The 23,426-nt window shown below is 38.6% G+C and overlaps 1 protein-coding gene across 17 annotated transcripts in view; it reads left to right on the forward strand.

Annotated features, from left to right (window-relative positions):
* MARK3 (microtubule affinity regulating kinase 3) overlaps positions 1–23,426 on the forward strand; it is a 92,384-nt gene that overhangs the window by 34,880 nt on the left and 34,078 nt on the right. For 9 of the 17 annotated variants that reach the window (XM_032482741.1, XM_032482744.1, XM_032482742.1 and 6 more), the window contains 3 exons: positions 19,475–19,523; positions 19,603–19,638; positions 21,695–21,760. The exons of 1 other annotated variant lie outside the window; for it this stretch is intronic. In XM_032482741.1, the coding sequence (XP_032338632.1) occupies positions 19,475–19,523; positions 19,603–19,638; positions 21,695–21,760 (151 nt within the window). The remainder of the gene's footprint in view (positions 1–19,474; positions 19,524–19,602; positions 19,639–21,694; positions 21,761–23,426) is intronic. 7 more of the 17 variants (XM_032482756.1, XM_032482743.1, XM_032482757.1 and 4 more) reach the window with 1 other exon arrangement.

Raw genomic sequence — 23,426 nt, forward strand, 5'->3', positions numbered from 1 at the left:
TGGCACGTCAGGACCGAGTGTTTGCTCGTATTGTGTGTCATGCTGAGTATTAGTTTTTTGTTTGCTTGGTTTTAGGTGTGGGTGGGAGATGTTTTTTATTTGCTTGTTTGTTTAAATTTTACCCTCTCAGGAAATAAGTAAAGCTTAAGGGTTGGATGCTAGGCTCTGGCTGACATCTCTTGAGGGACTTAATTGCAGTGGACTGCATCTGACCGTGGCTGCCGTCAGTGCGTTTGGTGTATGTTAAGCCTGTGCTAAGTTTATTACCTCTATCAAGTCATCATATTAGTTTGCTCAAGCTGCTATAACAAAGTACCAGAGACTGGGTAACTTAAACAACAGACATTTATTTTACACAGTTTTAGAGGCTGGGAAGTCCAAGATCAGGGTGCCAGCACGATTGGGTCCTGGTAAGAGCTCTTTTTGGCTCGCTACCATCTCACTGCGCCTTCACGGCAAAGATGGGGGAGGGGGAGGTTGCGTGGGCACCTGTGCACAGTCTCCAGTGCGTCTCTACTTATAAGGGTGCTAATTTTATCATAAGGACTGCCCTCATGGCCTCATCCAAACCTACTTAATTCTCAGATGTGCCATCTCCAGATACCACATTGTGGGTTAGGGCTTCCACATATGAAGTTTGTGGGGAATACATAAATCTTTACAGCTGCATGAGGTAAGTTCTCTTATTCAGGAAAGAGAGGCCAGGGAGATAAAGTAACCTGCTCAAAGTCCCCTAACTAATGATTGATACTTGAGCAATCAGTCATTTATGACAGGTGTGGTTAGCACTGAGTTGAGCGTCAGTGACCTCTTCGTGAAAACATGCTTACCGCAGTTCAGATAATAGAGTGCTCGTGGCAAGCGATGTCCCGAGTGTGTTATTGGATAGGAATTCGTGGTCATTACATACTAGAGCGTGTGTTCCCCATGTTCCTACACTTAAAGGCTTCTTGACATTAGCTAGTCTGATAGGTATCTTTTCACCTTCATGCTCTGTTAGGTGAGCATTATTACCGTCTTGATTTTCCAGTGAGGAGACAGACTCTGAGAAGTTGATGTAGCCAAGCCCTCCAGTTAGTGACTGTTGGAGCAAACATGTTGATCTTAGTCTGACTCCAAAGTGTAGGCCCTCTCCATTTCATTATGCTACCTTACTGCAATTAGTTAAATTTCCCTAATTGAGGATTTATGAAAACTTGATTGGGAACTGATCTGAAGCTTTTCTTTGTAGTAGCTATGAAGAAGTTAGTTAATAGTTTCAAGTTTGAGGAAATAATTTCAAGTACTTAAGAGAAGTAGTCCTTGTACCCCACTCCCCTTATAAACTTCGTGTAAGTCATGTTTTTATGCAAGTTTGTTTATTCACTCATTCACTTAACAAACACTACTAAATACCTGCTATATGCCAGGCACTGTTCTAAGCACTGTGGGTACTGAACCAAATGAATTTCCTGCTTTCATGGAATTGACATCATAGTGGGAGAGCAGCAGTAAACAAACATATAACATGGCATGGCAGTGCTGTGAAGAAAAATAAAGCAAGATGTGTTAACTGTTTTCTTATTTTCTGAATTCTTTTTTTTTTTTTTTTTTTAATTATTTTCTGAATTCTTGATGCTCTGGCATCTGGGGCTTTGGTGACCTGGGAGAGAATACACCACAGGGCTAGCTAACTCCTGGAAATAGTAAACTACACCCCTATGAATGCATTGTTCATATGCAGACCAACTAGTGCAGAGGCTCTATCTGGCTTTTAAACTCCAGGAGGCAGGATTTCTCTGCCCTAATCATTCTAGGGCTGGGTACCCGACACAAAAGACCATATTTGTACCCCAGAGCCTGCTGAAAGTATTCAAATGAACCAGTCCTCAGCCTGTGTACCCTGCCTGGACTTGCCTTTCCTGGGAAACCAGGATAAAAACTTTCCCATGCTTTCCCCTTGGTCTTTCTGCCTCCTAAGCCACCCTGGTACTCCCTCATGTGGCCCTGCACGGCCCTGTGTGCCCCCTTCTCTTGGTAACTATAAATGGCAAGCCATCCTTTTAGTGGTAGTCTTCTCCTGAGCTCCTGGGTCACCATGCCTGAATGATAATAAAATCTACATTTTAAAACCAGAATGAAGAGATAGTATTGCAAGGAACATGCAGATTTCAGGTGATAAGTAGGGGTGTCCTCTTAGTGATTCATGTAAGAAGCGTACTCGTTCTCCTGAACCAAGCCTTGTGGTAAGGGTCAGATAGTGCAGCGGACTCTGGGTGATCCCATGTGGTTTGCAGTAAAATTTTACCCAGGTCTTGAAGGATCTAAATATTTTTCATCAAGTAAAAAATGGAAAGACCTTTGCAGTCCTCATTGCACTGTTGACATGGGGGTCCTCCCTCACCGTTGTTGGGAGGATTGCACACAGCTCCACCAGCAGCAGGAGCAGCAGCAGCAGCAGCAGCAGCAGCGGGCTGTGGAGGCCTGCACTCTGCAGGGCCCCGAGCCAGAGGCTACACCAGGCCATGCCAGGAGCCTTGAAAGCCCCAGCTCTTTTAAGGAACAGTCGTCTATGTGTAATAAACTTTTCAGTGATTCCCTGACCTTCTGCTAGTTTCTTCTAAGATTTTGTTATCTTAGAAATACGCAGTCTTCTTTGGTGGCACAAACTTAATTGTCACCATACTGTGACGTAATGAATCTAAACAGTAATCTCTTTTTCTTAAGCTGGAACTATCTAATTAAAAGCAAGAAATATGTAACATGTAGTAAAATAATTGATGTTTAAAAATATATACTTACCACAGCTGGTTGGCCAGCTTTAAACACATTTAGAAATGGAGACCCACTTCTTCCTGTGAATCTTGCTCCAGCGTTGGATGGCTTTAGTTATTAGACAGCTTTTTCTTTTTATAGTTCACATTAGCATCTGTCTTCTAGAGACTTCTACAGCACAATTCTCTGTTCTGTCTTATGGACCCACAGACGTTAAATCTACAAATCCAAACATAGCCAGCTATTTTGGGTCTTCCTGGTCCCTTCTCCAGAGTAAATACGCAGCCTCTTGGGCCAGCTGTAGAACTTGCCCTCAACACAAGCCTAGTTTATTCTGTATGCATACTTGATTTTTTTTTTTTTGCCTGAATTTATTTGATTCTCGCTAAGTATCATTTAATTGGTTTCCTATCATAATTTCAGTTTATTGGGGTATTTTTGAAAAATGAGTCATTTGTATTAGCTATCTGTGTAATTGGATAAGGATGTCTTCATCCAACTAAAATATATGACAGGGCAGGGACAAGGCCCCCAAATGGAGAATCCATCCTTTAGTTGATCCTGCTGACCCAGTAGTAAAGCATTTTTTGAGTGAGATTCAAGCACCATTCTTAAATCTAGACTTTTAGTAGGAGAGAAAAGGAAATCCCCTGTGTTTAAAAAATTAATCAAAATTGATGGGGAAAAACAGAAATGAACATTAAATTAAAGTATGTGCAAAATATACAGTAGGTTGCTAAATGATTATGGAGACAGTATTGAGTATAAATTCCTTTTATCAGAATCTTCGTGGGAAATTCTACTTATACCCACTCAAATCTGTTTTCTTTTTAAAGTTAGTGTTTATTTTGGAGCCAACGTTAACGCTTAGAGCTCTGGGATAGCAATGGCTCTTTTTGGCATCCCAGGGAATCTTAGTTGTGGGACAAACCAAGGAATTGCATATTTGGAGGCAGAGAGAACAAGTTAATGCTTTTCATGTGGTCTGCAGTGTAAGTTACCTTTACTATTACCACACTGGGTTAGTTGGGGCACTTTTGCTTCAGCCTCCTTAAACCAGTCTTTTTCAATCCTTGCTGTGCATTAGAATCATCTACGGAGTTAAAAAAAAAAATCCATGTTTTCTTCAGAATGTTCCCCCGCCCTACTCCCTAGAGGTCCTGGCTGGTGGGTCTAGGGTGAGACAGAAGCCTTCCTAGTGCCCATCCCTGGTGAGAATGGCTCCTAGAGTTTCTTTGGTTCCCTTCAAGTTTCTTAATTTCTCTTCTCTCCCTAAAGGTAACCTGTTTTAAAGATGAGCCCTTCCTCCAGTGTTTTAAGTCTTATAGACTGCTGCCATTACCACTGCTGAACATCTCCCTCCCTCGAACTCTTTTCCTGAGAATACCTTGGTACCCAATTTCTGGACTTCTTTCCTTCTTCCCCACCAGGTGAAGCACAAATCATTTTTGGAATCTTTTTCATTGAACAGTTCTGTTCATCTATTCCTTTCTCAGTACCCTCCTCTTTCCACCTTGACCTGTAGCAGGCTAAACGGCTCAGGCCATTAGCAAAGGAGTTACTAGAGTCCTGACTATTCTTTACATCCAGCACGTGCATTCAGATCAGTGTAATGAATCAGGTAAACTAATGCAAGCAGGATATGGTAAATGGTAAGACAAACCTGTCTTCATTATACACATTTAAAATATTGAAAATAAAGACATGTATATCATTAGATTTTTTTAAAGTATATTGTTAGATTTCAAAAGTGGTAGTAGAAATGGAAGAAAATACAGCTTCAGTGTTGCTGCTACTTTATGGGCATCTTTTGAATTTATTGCCAGACTTATTTTTGCTTTGGCAGGAAATTTAGAGTAGATTATGAAATGAGGACATTAGAACTTATTTTTAATTGTCCCAGTGATTCATTATGCTATTTTTTTAAAAGTCACTAAAAAACAAGTATTTTAAGTGAGTTAAACTTAGAGCCTATCATGAACCTATTTGCAGAAAATTGAACATTGGGCAGTGATTAGCCATTTGGGAGAGAATCATAATACCAGCGACAACAGCCAGAATTACAGCCACGTGTCGCTTACTGTGTGCCAGGCACGGTTCCAAGCCTGCAGGTCAGGCTCCTTTATCCCAGGGATACAAAGCTCTAGGGAGGCCACGTCAGGCAGTGAGCACTAGAGCCAGGTGGGCCGGGTAGTGTGCTCCGGGGGTCAGATCCTTAACTACTGCGCACACTACCTGCGTCGTTCGTTGCCTATTTCTCACAGCAGCCCTGGGAAGTAGCTATTTTAATCTGTATTTTACAGATGAGCAGATTGAAGCTTTCTAAGATTCTGTAGCTCGTTCAGTCATCCAGTGAGAAAGTGACTGAAGTGGCATTAAAACTTAAAGCTGTAACGTCATACAGCCTTTTCCCAACATGCCCCCTTGGAAGGAATCAGGCCCAGCATCTTCCATACGGAAAGGATAGCAAAGGAGCATATGAAGTTCCCCTTGCCTGTGGGAGATACCCAGTAAAATCTGCTCTGTATTTTGTAAGCACCAAACTTATTTAAACACTAAAATTAATATTTTCTCATATTGCCCTGATTCCAGGAATCTTGACCGCCAGAACCTTAGGTTTTGATGGGGTGGGATATTCTTTATCTTTGATATATTTGATCATAAAAATGCACATTGCTGCCACTTTTATTTTAAATTAAAAAAAATGCTTTATTTTATTAACCAGCCAAATCTAAGCAGTTATTTTAAATTACATGTACATATGTATGTATAGGAAATTTGATTCAAGAAATGGATCAACAGTACTTTAAATCAGTCATATTTAAGCTTTCCCAACCTGACCTCCTTCTTTGTTTCCCACCTAACAAGGTAACCACTAACAAGAATTTTGTTACTCTTTTCTTGATACAGTTTTACCACATAAGGATCCCTCATCAATACAGTGTAAAGGTTTTAAATATTATATAAACAGAATCATGCTCTATATATCCTTCTCATATTTGCTTTCTTTTGCCCAAATTGTGTTCCATGTTGATGTATTTAGATGTAACTCACTTTCACCGCTGTGCTCATTTTCATAATTATGTATCCTATTATATGAAAATGCCATGATTTATTTATCTATTCTCTGGCCAATTCAGAGACACTTGGATTGCTTATAAAGCTGTCTGTATCACAAATACTGCTAGGGATTGTCCTGTATGTGCCCTGGGGAAGGAGAAGAGTTACTCAGGGAATACATACGGTAGTAGAATGACTGGTTCACAGGGTGTGTACATCCTCGTTTATTAGCGGACGCCAAGTTGTTTCCAAAGCAGTTGTGCTGATTTATATTCCTACCAGTAGCATATAAGAAAGATTTTTTAAATTCTTGCCAATCTGGTAGATATAAAAATTTTTCATTGTGGTTTTCATTTCTGTTTCCATGATTACTGATGAGTATTTCATCTTTTCATATTTTTATTGGCTTTTGTTTCTTCTGTGAAGTGCTTGTTCAAGTCTTTTGTTCAGTGTCTAGTGGATTTTTTAAAATCATTTTAGAGATTATATATTCTGGATACTAACATATGGCAGATACCTTGTTCCATTTGATGGTATGTTTTTTCATTCTCTTGATGTCTTTTGGTGAAACTGAATTTGCCAGTTTTATATGATCTGTACCTTTTCTGTTGTCTTTAAGAAATTCTTGCCTGCCTGAAGCTACAAAGAAATTTTTCTCTATTGTCTTATTAAAGTTTTATAATCTTTAATCCACTGGAAGTTGTGCATATTGTGAAGCAGGAATCCAATTTCGTGTTTTTTTGTATGTGTTACAACTTACTGCCTAATCTCTCCTCACTGGTCTGCATTGCAGAGTTTCTATACCTACCTACCTACACACACACACCTTTTGTTCTTCAGAAATGATTATTCTGCTTCACTTCACAATTGCCATTTTAAAGGCAGTTATTTTAAATTTATTTTCATATTTTAAATTTTTATTTTTTATAGTAGATGGCAAATGATAAATAGAACCCCAAAATACGTGACAGGTAAAATCTAAGCTAAATAAGTAGAAATACAAGAGTGACAAAGGAGACTTAGTTCTCTCAGGCCATGCATAACATACTAACTAGAGGAAAAAAGATACAGATCTCAATATAGAGCCCCTCCACTAGCCCTTACTACACATTTGAGCTTTTTTTTTTTTTTTTTTTTTTTTTAAATAAAAGCATCCCTTTCTTAAGATACATTACAGCTGGGTGCCAGGAAATTATTGTGATAACGATTAAGATCTGTGGTGACTACAGGGTAAATGATTTCCTCAGGGTTGGGCAGTACATAACTTGCACAGCTGTAAGCAGTGGTCCTATTAATATGATTAATAAGTCTGGCTAAGAGATCTTTCTAGGCTACATTTTCTGAATGAGCAATAAAAATAGAAACCAATAAAAATAGAAACAAACGAAAAGTACAATCATATGGAACTTAAAACACACTCACAGAGTTCATGAGTCAAAGAGAAAACGCAAACCAAAGTTGCAGTGTATCTAGAAAGGAACACTGTGTATCAGAACCTATAGAATACTGCTCTTTGTGCTCAAGGAAATTTGAAACCTTAAACACATTAGTAAACAAGAAAAAGTGGCAATGAATTAAATATTAAATAAGTTAGGAAAGGGAACAAAATAAATCTCAGGAACTAATAATAATGTAAGGGACTAATAAAGGCAGAAATTAGTGAATTTGGAAAACAGTAGAAATAATGGATCTAGAGCTTTTTGGGGTTCTGTTTGTTTGCCAGAGGATGAGGAGACAATAAGATAGATAAACCACTAGTTTTAATCCAGGGGAAAGGGAGAGACAATACAAAGTGTGAAATGAGGGGCAGGGAAAAGACCAGAGAGGAATTAAAATTATTATGAGGGAACCTTTTGTGCAAGTAAATTAGAACCAGCCTAAAGAAATGGATGATTTTCTAGGAAAATATAACTTACCAAAATTAACTCTAGATAAGAGTCTAAATGCATCAGTAACTTTAGAAGAAATTGAGAATGGTAAAAAGGCCAGTTGCCCGCCTCAAATTGCTGAATGCAGTTTCATGATTGACTTCTTTTGGACCGTCAATGAATAGTTATATTTCTGTCCAGCTCTTTCAGAACTTAATCGTGATGGGAAGCTTCCAAATACTACTCTCAGATTCCACATACATGGCTATCAAGTATATTGGAAACAGGGAAGAAAATTACAGTTCAATCTCACTTATAACATCCTTTCAAAAATTGAGGTATAAAAAGTATTAGCATATAGGACTTCTAGTTAAACATTAGTATGTTTATCTTTGCTCCTTCCCCCAATTCACTAAATAGTAGTAAAGGAATTAAAAAGTAGTGTTAAAAATACGAGAGAAGACTAGCAGACAAATAATTGAACCTAGTTTTGCCAGATGGGAAACAGATGGATGAATAGCTGTGTGTGTGTGTGTGTACACTATTTTATATATATATATATTTTTATATATAAAAATATGTGTGTGTGTGTGTGTGTATATATATATATACATATATATATACATATATATATGTATATATATAACTTTTTTTCTGTAATAGACTTAACAAATCATAATGAGCTGAAACCGCAGGGTGGTGGCAACCAGAATCATGCTGAATCATGCCACAGAATTCAGAAAGTTTTAAAAATGAGTTGTTAGCTCCTTTTTATGGGCAGAGGCACAAGTAGAAGCGGAAACAGGATTAGCTGAAAATCTGAACTTGTGCCTCTTATCACCTGCAGCCTGCCAGTCAAGCAACTTGCCCTTCTTTGCCCCAGTAGAAATTGGGACGTTTGTTTTCAGGAGAGGTTGAATCAAAGAGCATCTGGATTTGGAGACTCCATGCTGATAATAGGGGTCCACTGAGTGGTGAGACACTCTTTCTCTACCCCCTCTCTTTGCTTGCTTCCCAGAACTCTGTTAGTCCCTCAAGTGTTGCCTAAAAAGGAGATTCAGGGATTCTTCTCTGGGGAAGCTGAGTTAAATGAAAATATAGATTGAGACATTCAGTGTCTTTCAGTGAATCTACTTAGTATCTTTCCGGTCATCCTGTGGTCCAGCCCTTATATGCATAACATTCAGTTTAGCGTTTTGGTGCCTCTCATAAATATGGAAAGGCCAAAAATCTCCAGATATTTGAGGATAACTGGAGACTAAAACAGACAGGAATGAAGAAGAGAAAGGAAAACTGGAAGAGGAAACTCGAATACTTAAAAACAACAACAACACTAATTTGTGTTTTCAAAGATTTAAAAAAGAGGAAGACGGAATGCAACAATGACCATTATATTCATCATGAAAGAAGAACATGATGCATTGGAAAAGCACCATTGGGGAAAGGGTAACTTATGGTATTGGAAAGAAATTCAGTAAAGGGGTTGGAAAATAAAGTCAAGGAAATCTCTCAAAGTAGTATAAAAAGTTCAAAGAGATGAAAATTAAGAAGGGTACAGTATGAAATTGAATCACCTATCTAGGAGGTCTAGTTTTTGATAAAAATAAATTGTGAAAAGAACAGAGGATAGGAAGGGAGATGATCAAAGACTAACAGAAGATAATTTCCCAGAACTATGGGACCAGAATTTCCAGATTGAAAGGTTCAGTGCCCAATGTAGTAAATGACAAAAGACCCACTATGTATCTAGACTGAATGCTAATGTACACAGATACTGAATCAGTGATACATTATAATTTAAATACATCAAAGTTAAAGAGAAGGCAGAGGAAAAAATAGATCACAACCAAAGGATTGTAACAGAATGTCACCATACCATTCCACATTGCTGTAAGCTGGAAGGAAATGGATCAAGGCCTTTAAAATTCTGAGAGAACTGGATAGTCACAGGTAAAAATATGAAACTGGACCCCCCTCTTATTCTACACACAGATTAACTGAAAATGGATTAAGGACGTAAGCAGATCTGAAACTGTAAAGCTCATGGAAGAAAACAGGGAAAAAGCTCCTTGACATTGTTCTTAGCAGTGATTTTTTTGGATGTGACACCAGAAGCACAGGGAATAAAGCAAAAATCAACAAGTGGGACTACAGGAAACTTCTGTACAGCCAAAGAAACAGTCAACAGAATGAGAAGGCAGCCTTCAGAATGGGAATAAGTATTTGCAAACCATGTATTTCATAAGGGATTAATATGTAAAATATATAAGGAACTTGTACTGAATGGCAAAAAACAAAAAAACCAAACAACCCCCCCAGCCCAAATAATCTAGTTTAAATATGGACAAAGGATCTTAATAGACACTTTTCCAAAGAAGACGTTCAGATAGCCAATAAGTACATGAAAAGGTGTTCAGCATCACTAATGATCAGGGGAGTGCAAATCAAAACCACAATGAGATACCATTTTGTACCTGTTAGAAGGGCTGTTAGCAGTAAGACAAGGATGGATGCTGACAGGGTTACAGAGAAATGGGAAACCTTGTGTACTTTTAGTAGGAATGTAAATTGGTACAACTACTATGGAAAACAGTATAGAGGTTTCTCAAAACCTTAAAAATAGAGCCATCACATGACCCAGCAATCCTACTTCTGGGTGTATTTCTATAGAGAATGAAACCACTATCTCAAAAGACATCTGACTTCCCATGTTCATTGAAAGTGTTATTCTTAGTAGCCAAGTTAGGGAAACAACCCGACTTGTCTATTGACAGATGGATGGATAAGGAGAATGTGAGGTGTATTCTTATTCTGTATTTTATCCTATAGTAATAGGAGGAGTATTGAGCTGTAAAAATGGAAGCCCTGCTCTTTGGCAACATGGATAGACCTGGAGGACATTATACTAAGTTAGACAAATACTGTATGATATCACTTATGTGTGAAATCTTAAAAAAAAAAAAAACCTCTCAGAAAATGGGCAGGAGACCTGAATAGATATCTCTCTAGGGAGGACAGACAGATGGCCAGCAGGCACATGGAAAGATGCTCAACATCACTACTTGTTAGAGAAATGCGAATCAGAACTACAAGGGTATCACCTTGCACCAGCCAGAGTGGGCATCATTAAAAAGTCTACAAAGGATTGGTGCTGGAGAGGGTGTAGAGAAAAGGCAACCTGCCCACACTGTTGGTGGGAATGTGAATTGTGGCCACTAGGGAGGACAGTATGGAGGTACCTTAGGAAAGTAAAAATAGACTTACCATATGACCCAGCAGTCCCTCTCCTGGGCATATACCCAGAGAAAATACATAATCCAAAAAGACACATGCACCCCAGTGTTCATAGCAGCACTGTTTACAATGGCCAAGACATGGGAACAACCCAAATGTCCATCAACAGATGACTGGATAGAGAAGATGTGGTATATTTATAAAATGGAATGCTACTCAGCCATAAAAAAAGAAAAAAATAATGCCATATGCAGCAACATGGTTGGACCTGGAGATTGTCATTCTAAGTGAAGTAAGCCAGAAAGAGAAAGAAAAATGAGGAGTGATATGATATCACTTATATGTGAAATCTTTATAAAAAAAAAAAAGGACACAAATGAACTACTTATTATTTATAACTATTTATAATATTGATGATTGATTTCTTGAATATGTGTAAACACATTTTACTGTCCTTTATGATTGGATTACTGCATTCTGCTGATTATTATTTTGTGGTTGACTTTATTCCTTTGATAACTATGTAAGTTTAAAAAGCTAAAGCTCTAAACTGTTCTTAGAAACAATGAACAGTAAATATATGTAAATTAAAGCAAATATGTGCAGTATATTGTATATATGTATTTACATGCAATATATTGTATCTGTATAGTCAAATTATATCAATTTTACGTACTAAAACTGAAAAATGAAAAAACTGAACTTACAAAACCTGAGTAGATGGTGGTTGCCAGGGGATAGGGGTGGTGGGGGAAGTGGGGGATGTTGGTCAAAGGGTACAGACTTGCAGTTTTAAAGTGGATAATATTCAGGGATCTCATGTACAGCATGGTGACAATGGTTAATAAGTATTATATACTTGAAAGTTGCTGTGAGAGTAGATCTTATCTCACCATAATAACGGCAAAATGGTAATTATACGAGGTGAAGGACATGTTAACTAGCTTACTGTAGTAACAATTTCACAATATGTATGTGTACCAAATTACTATATTCACCTTAGACTTAACACAATGTTATATGTCAATTGTATCCAATTAAAGCTAGGGGGAGGGGTTCTGAGAGAAAATGATTCTAACCTAGAATTCTTTACCTAGCCAAACTGTCGATCAAATGTGAAGATAGAATCAAAATATTCTGGGTCATTCAAGGCCTTAAATTTAATCATTTACTTACCCTTCCTCAGGAGCTATTGATGGGATATTTCACGACAACAAGAGGGAATACCAAAAAAGAGAAAAGCATAGGATTGAGAACAGGACCAAGTCCTTCAGAATATGAATATCACTGGGGCGAGTACAGCTTAGTGCTAGAGTGCGTGCTTAGCATGCAGGAGGTCCTGAGTTCAATCCCCAGTACTGCCATTGATAAATAAATAAGTAAACCTAAGCCCCCAAATAAATAAAAATTTTAAAACTTGACACAATTTAAAAAAATAATATGGATTATCTTCAAGTGGAAAAAATTACTTGACTATTTGAAAGTATATGAGAGGAGATATACACTTCTGTTACAAAGTTTAAGGGTAAATTAGTAGTGAGAGATTCATAGAAAACCTAAGTGAACAAAATAACCGAGACAGTTAGTAGCTCAAAGGAAACATAACATTTTTAATAAATAAAAAGAATGGAAATACATTCCTAGTGTGGCTGTAAAATTTATATAGTGTTTACTGAATAATTCAGCCAAATACTATGATGATAACTGATCAGGAGGAAGGAGGGAAGGGGTGTGGGGTGGGGGACAGGATGTAAGAGAGTTTAGTCTTCACTGCCTGTATTAAGAAGTCAGTAGCTAATATTGAGGGAGAGAGGCTAAGAAATCATTGAACAGCTGCACGAGCATGCTGTTCAGAAGTAAGGCAGCAAATTGCAGAGTTGAAAGTGCTTGCATGATAAACAAGAGTTGAGGGTGAAGAGACACATTATATCACACAGTTCGACTTCTAAGACAGTGTCTATGTACTACTTTTATAAATAAAAGTTAAGCACAGTATTTAGCCAAAACTGTGTGATAGAACCTCATGAGGAGGATGGAGGGGGGAAGCATGAGCATTGGGAAGGGCTTAGGAAAGCTAAATCCAAAGCGGAACCACAGGACAGTGTCTAAAATGGAAAATCAAGGAAGCAGTATAATCTGACATTTTAGAAATATGCAGGTAAACAGCCGATGAATCATCCAAAGAAGCTGAAAAGATTGCTCCTAAAAAGTAAGCAGAGAAGAAGGGGTCAGGGTGAATTGGGGTAAATACCCAAATTGACTGCTGTGGCCAACAAAGATTTCATTTCATTACTGTATGAAAGGTCTTGAAAATGGAGGAGAAGCAGGAGCACATAACCTCATAGAAAATAGTCAAAAAATAGACTCGGGCAGTTGGTAGGACAAATGGTCAGTAGTCAAGCAAAAATGTTCACATGCTAAAAGGTAACATTTTTTCACCAATCAGATCTGCAGAAAACCTGATGGTACTTTATATAGTGTTGGCAAGAGTGTAGAGAAACAGGAAATCTCACATTGTTGACAGTAGTGTAAGTTAATATATTTTTAGAGAGTAATATAGCACTAACAAAGTTTTAAAAGCATGTATGCCCTTTGCTCCCTCCCCCCAATTCAGTTTCAAGGAATCCACTCTGCCAGTACATTTGCGTAAGTGTACAAGGATGTATGTATACAGGGATACTCACTGTAATATTACAGCAGCAAAATTTAGCAGTCAGATTCTGGTTAAATACACTGCAGTACAGCCACACATCCTTCTGTAGACAGTTCTTCCCGGGCAGGAGACAAACGGTCTTTCATAATGCTCTCAGTTATCTTCTTTATCATCTGTTAACTTTCCCTATTCTGTCATGTATGTTTTACTGTTAGGGTGGTTCTAAGAGTAATTAGACTCTCCTTAACCTCCTTAAGTTTTACCTTAGTGTGCTGACTCTCATGTTTGCTGGACTGTGAAGATATTCCTGGAAGACTTGCTTGCTGTTGACCCACCCGCAGCTTCGGCCCACACTATGAAAAGGAATAGTAGACTCCCTTATTAATAGTCCTCAAAATACAGCAATTTCAGTTCCCTTTTCTTTTTCAGGAGTTCCCCTTTTGCCCCCCCCCCCCAAATGTTTTTATTTTTTCATTCTCAACCCTTTTTCTTAAAATTCACATTCATTGGGGGAGAGGAAATTAGTAATACAGTTGTGATTCAGAGTTCAAAGGGCAGAAAAAAGTGTAGAAGGAGAAGCCTTTATCTGCCGCTGACTTTCATCCACCCAGGGCCCTGCCCTGGAACAGCCAGTGGCATCAGTTTCTATTTGCCCTTCCAGAGATATTCTGTGTATAGAGAAGCGAAGGGATGTATGTTTGTTTGTTTTTTTCTTTTTTGCACCAGTGCATTTTCTTGACAGTTCTTTTTCCATGAGCTCTGTGGGCTTTTGTCAGGCTCTCTGAGAGGTTTGTTCTTCTGTAAGCAGAGGTGCTGTGATCTTTGTGGTCACTGAGACAAAGGTGTGTGATGCAGGCACAGCATCCTGTTTCCTTCATGAAGCGCTGAGAGGTGTTCCAGGAACTGGGAAGCTCTTTATGAACAGAGACTTGAGGCCCCTTTTGTAGGTCTGTGGTAGGCGGGGAGACTCTAGTGTCTGGATTTCTTTCTGTCTTTCTGGCTGCCTTTTCTGAGTCTCCATGTGGACCCCAGCTCTTTCGTCTGTGAAACAGTGATTGTGTCTTCATTCTACATAGCTAGGCAGTGTCATTTCCTTCCAAGGATACAATCTCTGTGCTAATAATGCTGCAGAATATATCTCTAGCCCAGATTTCTTTCCTGAGCTTCAGACCCAGATACCAAGTACCAAGCTCTGCTTTCACTGTTTTCATTTCACTGCCCCTGACGTGGTACGTGCAGAACCAGACTCAGCCTGCTGCCCTTCCTCGCTGCAGCTGAAGTCATCTGTGTCTCACAGTGGCTCCCGGATCCACAGACACGGGTGTCAGCCTCAGCTCTGTCTTCCTCACTCTTATTCCCTGCATAGTGCTCTCCTGTATCGCATTTTCTTCATCCAGACTGCTAGTGATTATTTGTAATCTTGGATTTACTGTACAGCTCTTTCCTACAAAGAAGGGTTGGCCATTTTATTCCCTTCCATTATTTCTAACACATAAGTTGTCATTCAGCCTACCAGCTGCCTGGAGTAGCCTAGCTCTTAACATCTAGGGCTGTCATTTCTGTCTTGTGTATCTGGAGAAGGAAGTCTGAACACCCTTGTCATGACGATTTAGATCACAGTTCAGTGGTTATGACAGCCCCCCACCCCGTACTGTCTCTTATGTGCTCATTTTATTTTTGTATCGATTGGTAAAATTGTCTTTTCTCAGAGATGTTCCTGTACATCCTCGGCCCTGGCTTTGGGACATGCCTTTGCTCTGTGGTACTGCAGGCTCAGTATCCTTAGTATTCTCATCGCCAAGATCCAAGTCTTTCTTCGAGCTGTCTGTCCTCCCCTGTGTGCCGGTTCTAAAGGACTCAAAAACGCAGAGATGTAGAAGGGATGCAGATTAGTCAGCGAGAGAGAATTCTTTCACTTTCTACATTTTTGTGTTATTTCATTCTTTTTTTTTTATAATTAGCATCTACATAAGATTGAAAGGGAATGTAGAGAAATAAGTTGAATTAAGATAGTAGAAATAGGTGAACTTGTTTAGATGTCCTTTTATAGTAACAAAACTTTAAAAAAAAGTTGTACAGTCCTAGTAGGGACTTTCCTTAAAGTTCATATTTTCTTTCTAATAAATTATATCTATCCAAATTTATCTTCAGCCATCGGGTTCACAGTTGATGCAAATACATAAAATCCTGGCATTTTTGTCACATACGCAAATGGTCAGCTTTTTTAAAAGTTCTTTGCCAGTGCCTGCATGTTGCTCTGGAGTTTCCTGTAGTACCAACTTGTAATCTATCAGTTGTTTTACTTGTAAATTTTGAGGTGACTGCTTGGAATCGTGAGATGTGTGTGGACTTTGGAGTCAGACAACTCAGGGTTGAGAGTCCTGGCTCTGGCACATATTAGCTGGGAATACTTGGACAAGTTTCTTAACTTTCTCAGTCTTCGTTTACTGAATATTGGAGATGGTCATAGTCATCTGACAGACTTAAGAAAATTAAGTTAGGGACGACCACAGGTGTGAGCATCTAGTGCTGTGCTTCGGGCCCCGGCAGCACTTGGTAACTATTCACTTTTTGCTTCCTCCCCACCCCTCTTTTTTTTTTTTTTTTCCCTTCCCCACTTCTTTCTCCCTCCTTACCCCTCCTGATTAACTTGGTATAGAGTTTATTAACTCATTTCTACCTGATGTATAATTCTGATAGAGGTAAATCTGTAAAGTTATTTTGGTAAGACCCTGACACTGTCCTACTAGGAAACCTTTGGCTGCTCTTTTTGTCCATAGAATTAAGCTTGTACTGTTCATCCCTGTGTCTGGTCCCTTTCACCTTTCCTCTGCTTTCACAGTACATCGCTTGGTGTGACCTCTGCTCTAACTAAGGGGTTTTCAAACTTTAATGCATTACCTGCAGTGTATAACCTATCTGCTGCTAATAAGTACATCAAAACAGCAACCTAGAACCATGTGCTACTTCACAGTTTGCATGAGTTGTGTGTTTGAGAGTGACTTAGTTGGATGGTTCTGGCTCGGATGCTCTCAAGGGGTTTTGGGCAAGAGCCACAGCTGCAGACATCCAAAGATTTGGTTGAGGCTGTTGTATCTGCTTCCAAAAGGCCCTCTCACCTGGCTGTTGTCAAGAGCTTGCAGGTCCTCACCAGCTGTGGGTATGAGGCCTCATTACCTTGCCATCTGGGCCTGTCCATTGAGGTACTTAATTGTGACACCCAAGCAAGTGATCTGTGAGAAGGAGGAGGGACCCCAGCGCCTTTCACAACCTGGCCAGTCTCTGAAGTCCCCTCACCGTCAGGCCTGCCTGAACTCTCGTTGCTAGAAGCAAATCACTAAGTGCAGCCCACACTCAAAGGGAGGGATTTTAAGTTCTATTTATGAACCTGTTTTAAAACCACCACATCTGGGGTGCTTACTGAAAAGTAAGATTCTAAGGCTTATTTCAGATCTAGTGATAGGTGGAGCCCAGGAACCTGCAGTTTGCACAAGCACCCTAATGATTCTGATGCTGGTGGCCTAAAGCCCACACTGGGAAACTCACTGCTCTGCCAGACCAATCACCTGATCTTCCTTAAATAGTCTTAATCAGTTGCACCTCCCTGTCTTTGTGCACATATACAAAGCCGGCATAGCCAGCTCATTTTCAACTCGTACGTCATATTACCTCCATGCCCACCACCCTAGACAGAAGTGAGCTCTCCTTCCCTTGAATTCCTATAGTATTCTCTTTTTCTTTCTCTTTGGTTCTGTGTTTCAGTGCTGCACTGCTAATAGGGATTTCTTTTTTTTTAATTGCCTTCATTTAACCTCTTGCCAGGAGAACTGTGACAACTCTGTAACAGCCATTCTGCTACTCAGGATTTAAAAGCAGTGTGGTCATTAGAATGCTAAGGGTGGCTCAAACCACACTTCTTACTGGTAGATAATACTTTCATTCAGGCATTTATCAAACAAATGAATTCCTATTGTATGCTAGGCTTGGTTTCAAGTATACAGTATAGTTAAAGGAGATCATCCTGTGGATAATAGGGACAATAAACTGGCACACAAAAATGTGTCATCACAACTTGAAAGACATTCTAGGAAAGAAGTGAACACACTGCTCTGATGTAAAACAGGAGACCCAGTTAGGTAAGGTTTTTGAAGAATCTACCTGAGACTTGAAGATGAAAAGAAGAGACTCTAAGGAAGGAAAGAGCTTAGTTTGTTCTAGTATCTGAGAGGAATCAAGGTGGCTGGAGTGGCATGCCCAGAGCTGCGGCTGGAGGGGTAAGCAGGGGCGGCCATGGCCGTGGTCAGGATTCCATTCTGAATGCAGTGTCCTAAGCTGTGTTGGTATGACATCCAACTTGGCACTCTACTAATTTAGCAGTTGTGGAAGTAACTGGGAGATTCAGATTATAGCTACAAACCTAACTATAATGGATTGGAAAACGAGATTCCTGTGTTAGCTTAATAGAGGGATGTTGAGAAAGAACTCATGCCTGAGTGGTTGTCAGGGCGGGTAGCTTCTCATCTTGGAACGGGAAATGTGGGAATGACCACAACAGCAATAGGAGGTATTTATGTTAGAGATAAAAGTGCTCCTGCCTTTAGGGAGGAGCCAGAATTCTAGACAGGAAGGTTCTTCACCTTGATTCCATGTTTTTAAGCGCAGAGCTCAGTTTGTAGGTCTGATACCTTGCCTCCATGCTTTCAGTTGTTAGCTGCTGATTCAGTTCTAGACTAGACATAGTGGACAAAGACCAGTGCAGTGAGAGCCCTGTGATTTCTCACCAATTTCCTTTTCACACAGCCAGCTGCTCCTCATTTCCCAAAGCTCTTCACAGCCTTGCCTCCTGTAGGTTGTAGTATCCTGGGTGTTGGGAGACCTAGTTCTGGCCAGACTCCTATGGAAAGATATTAGGGCCTTGGAAGATCTTTTTCTCTCTTTTTCTAGTTTCCACTTGTTTGCAAGAAGGTTGTAGAAGATGCTCTGTAAAATTCTGTTATTTTCTGAGATCATCTCATGTTAGTCCAGGCCTCTCTGAATTCACAGCACATGTTTATACACAACAGTTTAATATTTCCCCTTGTTCTGTGTGATGGCTGGACAGCTCTGCTGGTCTTGACTGAACAGCTTTTCTCATGGTCTCTCCTGGGTTGTATGCACTTAGCTGGCAAGTTGGCAGGAGCTGCATTCAGCTGGAGCAGTGGGTCCCTCTCTATAGTCCTTCATCCTCGAAGGCTAGATTGTCTTCTTTATATCGTGGCCACATCATTCCAAGAGAGTAAGCCCCAGTTTTATCCAGCTTCTGCTTCCTTCAAATTTGATAATGTCCCATTGGCCAAAGTAAGTCACAAAGCCAGTACAAAAACGTGACCACGTGAGGCAGGACTCATTAGGGCCATTAATGTAACCACCTACCGCAGCCTTCATGTTAAATTACCTACCTTCTCCAATGAGGATTTCTTGAAGTGGTTTTATTCAAAACCTTCTCACAGAATTACTTGGAATTATCAGTCTAATGCACTCATGGTGCAGTTCATTGGGACTTTACAAGTTTTGATTTGCAGAATTAGAACCCCTGGGTAGATACTGAATCAGACTAAGTCTAATCACAAACTGTTGCTGCTTAAATCTGACCTTGTGTGTTCAGGATAGCACAGTGTAATTCACATTATGATATCCTCCTCCTTTGGGATCTCTGCTTTTCCATAAGATAAAATTGATTCATTTAGTAATAGATTATGAAGCTACTTCATAATTACCCTGGACTTCCATGTATTAGATGTGAACTACTGCTAAACATTACCAGTGAATCAGTTATCTAAGGGAAATTTTTAATTTATATTGCAACCATGGAATGTAATGTTTAATAACCTGTGTTGGGGGGATTATGTGTGTGTTTGTTTTTTAGCTCTTCAGAGAAGTAAGAATAATGAAGATTTTAAATCATCCAAACATAGGTACTTTCTGCTTTCTTAAATACTTTTGGGTCTAAATGCTTTCTTGAAAGTATGTCATAAAGCTAAACATATATTCCAGGAGTGACAGGAGATTTCTTCCCTTCTCCCAATCCAGGTACACTTTTAGAAAATATATTTGTATAAATTGTTGATCATTTATATTAACTTTTTGAAATTATTAAAGATAAATTAAAAGCTTAGATATTAAACATTTTAATGTAAAGCTTTAATTCAATAGAAACATCTGTAATCATTATAATTTTCTAATTTTTAATAGTTCGGAAATACCATAATTATACTTAATTTATAGACAGAGAGAAGGGAATTGTGGTAAGTTAGAGTTAATGTCTCAGAGGTGTGGAGTTTTTTGCTCTAGCTGTGTTGCTAAGAAAATACTGGTACATTGAATCATATTTTAGAAGATACAGGATACTTGCTATCTAATGGAATTTTGATATGAATTTTGTTTTATGTATTCTCTGTGTGCACAGCTTTTTTTACACAATGATACCTTCTACAATCTCAAAATATTTCTGGAATGAAATAGCTCTTAAGACAACCAGTTGCATCAGTTTACTATCAAAGTCAGTTCTAGAAAGTGGGAGTGTGATGTGATGTTAAGGATATCTTATCAAGATTTCTTGAGGTGCAAAGGTAGAGTACTAAAACAGAACCACAGGAGGGAAAAACTTACACCCTTACTTCACCTCATCTGAGCCACCGCCATTTAAAAGGCTTTATCGTGTTATGTTCTAAGAAAGTGCTGCCAAGCCTTTACCCTCTTGTCAATGATGTTAGTTAAAATGTGGAAAAATATACATCTTAGAATCAATGAAACATGACGTTTGAACAAAGGAAAAATAACAGGGAATACAGTAGGTGGGAAGAAGACCTTCACTTTTTATTTCAGCCCTTTGGGGTTAGCTAGCCAACTCTGGATTGCAAATACCAACTTTTCACCAGAAAAATATTTTATCACTACTGCCAAGGACTAGCTAACTTAAACATACTTACTTTGTTTTTTAATTACTTAAGTTATAACCTGATTAGAGTTCTCTACTTACTGCTAAATGACATATTTTTGAAAATAGATTTAAATTTCCAGTTTCCCCAGAAAAGCCAATATTTGTATCGGAATTTTAGAAAGGTTTTATTTATATGTTGATGATTCACCAGCATATGTGCCTAAAATTTCTTTAAATATTTTTTCTTGACAACCTGAACTTATATCATCTTAGAAATTATAGTTCTATTCAGCACTTCGACAAACATATTAAGTACTATGTTAGCCACTTTGTTTGATCTAATACTCTATATTAAAGCATCAGAAAATAACCTGCAGTGTAAGATTAGCATTCTCCCCCTTTTTTTTGCTAACTTCAATTTTGTAATGTGTATTGCCAAAGTACACAAGATAATGATTTGATAGCTTTAGAAATTAACTTCAGTTTCATTTTTAAATGTATATATTTCTGATTTTGTTATGGGTTTATGAAATAGCAGTAGAAATATTATTTCTGTCTGTAACAAGAGACTGCTATAGCAGAGTCACACAGACTTACTGAAAATGATTCTTTTTAAAAAGTTCTTTTCAATCAATTAGTATAATTCCTTCTACTTTGCTGTCTCTGGCTTCAGAATAGAAACAAAGGAACCTTGTTCTCTGAGAATTGTGATAAGTTTCCCAGGCAACAAAAGTCTCAAATGGAATGATATGTATCCTTAAAGCCATGATAACAAGTGGATGGACTTGCACTTGTAGGAGTAGAATAGATCTGAGCAGTTCCTGAGGTGAAATGCAAAATAAGAATGCTTTTCCTGAGGTGCAAATGTTGAGCTGCAGGGACCACAAGTAGCCAGTGTAGACATAATACAGGACGATGAAATGAGATCAAATACACTTCACTAGACTTCTGAGTGTGTCCTGAAGTTACGTGGTTTGAGCACCTAGAAAAAAAATCTTTTTTTTTTTTTTGGAATTCCATGCTTTTAAAAATATTTTCTGCTGTTGTAATATATAATAAAATTTCCTAAAAGCTTTTTTTAGAGGTCCAGCTATTAAAATCTTTAACAGGGAAAAGTTTACTTTTTGTAGTAACAGTTTATATGTACATGGTATGTGCATACAGATGTTTGTTTCTTTTTCTCCTGTATCCTCTTCCGTCCCCAAGTGAAGTTATTTGAAGTCATTGAAACTGACAAAACACTCTACCTAATCATGGAGTATGCAAGTGGAGGTAAGAAATTTATATGTATTTTTTTTTTCTTTCTTCCCTTTTAGAAGACTACACAACCACGCTGCCCACATGGATAAATGTTAAAGTTTCATTTAACGTTCAGAGTCATAATACACTAGGATGAGAATCAGAAAAGCTGACTCGCAGCTATTCTGTGGATTGCTTTTAAGTGTTCCACTCTTAGCATTCTTAATTGATAATACGCAAATACCTGGACTTTTTTATGATAAAATATGCATAACATAAAATTTACCGTTTTAACCACTTCCAGTATACAGTTCTGTGACATTAAGTACATTCACATTGTTAACCATTACCACCATCCATCTCCAGAACTTTTGTATTTTCCCAAAATGAAATTCTGTCCCTGTTAAACAATAACCCCTGTCTTCCCTTCCCCAGCTCCTGGCAGCCACCGTTCTGCTTTCTGTCTGTATGAATTTGACTCCTCTGGGTACCACATAGGAGTGGAATCGTGTAGTATATGTCCTTTTGTGATTCCCTCTTTCACTCAGTGTAATGTCCTTAAGGTTCATCCATGTTGTAGCATGTGTGGGAATGCCCTTCCTTATTAAGGGCGAATAATATTCCATTCTGTGTTTGTGTGTGTGTATATATATGTATACACACACACATACATAGATACACTACATTTTGTTTACTCCAAGTACTTGGATTTTCAAAAATATCAATGCATTAGCCTATTTGAAATAAATGTCTACTGCATGTTGGATGGTTTTCTTCATCAGATTTTTATGTCATTGGTGTCCGTCTTTTCCCAAGACCAGAAATGGTGGTTATATGGTTATAGCTTCCTTAAAGATTAGAGACTGGTAATTATTTGCCTGTAAGTTTGTATAAATGTAGACATTTTCATGAAATAAATGTATATAGCCATTGTCTTTTACAAAGATTCTCATTTTAGGAATATCTTTGGGCTAGGCTTATAATGCTCTGGGACCACTTGTGAATTTCACTGTCCGTGGAAGGCAGAAGCTTTCCTGTTTGTCTTTGCCAGTTCCCTGCCTCTAGCACAGTGCCTGGCACATGGTAGATACTTGACAAATGAAAGTTGAATTTATGAAATTATAAGCTAAACTACTGGGAACATATTCTGTTTAACTCTACGGTATAGCTTAAATTGTTTTGATTATAGTAGAGTTTTATTTTATTGGTAGCGCTTTGATTCAGGATGCAAAACCTGGAGCCTCACTGTAGTGATTTAACCATTAAATGAAAGATTGTAAACCTGTTGTGGGGATGGCAGGCACACCTCCAACACCACTTTTTCATACTCCTCATTCACTATTACTTGTGTGTTTTGTATTTTAAATGTGTGGTTTGAGAATTCAGTTGGGATTTTCACAATTGAGGAGTAATAGGAATCTGAAGGTTAATTGTAGAACCAAAAATCTATGTGGGGTTCTAATACTTTCTACTCATGTTACAGTGTGTGGTTCAAAATCTTTTCATTTGTGTAGCCTCTGCAGTGCACAAGTGCTTTTGTCTCCTGCCTGATCTCCTTTGACTTTCACAGTGACTCTGATGTGGCCAGGCAGTGAGTGATGGGCTTTTACTCTTGAGACCCTGGAGAATATGGAGTTTGGGAAGTCTCACTGTGGTCATGTTGCCAGGCATGGAGCCCCAGTCTTCTGATACCATGTAG

This window comes from Camelus ferus, chromosome 6, assembly GCF_009834535.1.
Source record: "Camelus ferus isolate YT-003-E chromosome 6, BCGSAC_Cfer_1.0, whole genome shotgun sequence".
Classification (NCBI taxonomy): domain Eukaryota; kingdom Metazoa; phylum Chordata; class Mammalia; order Artiodactyla; family Camelidae; genus Camelus; species Camelus ferus.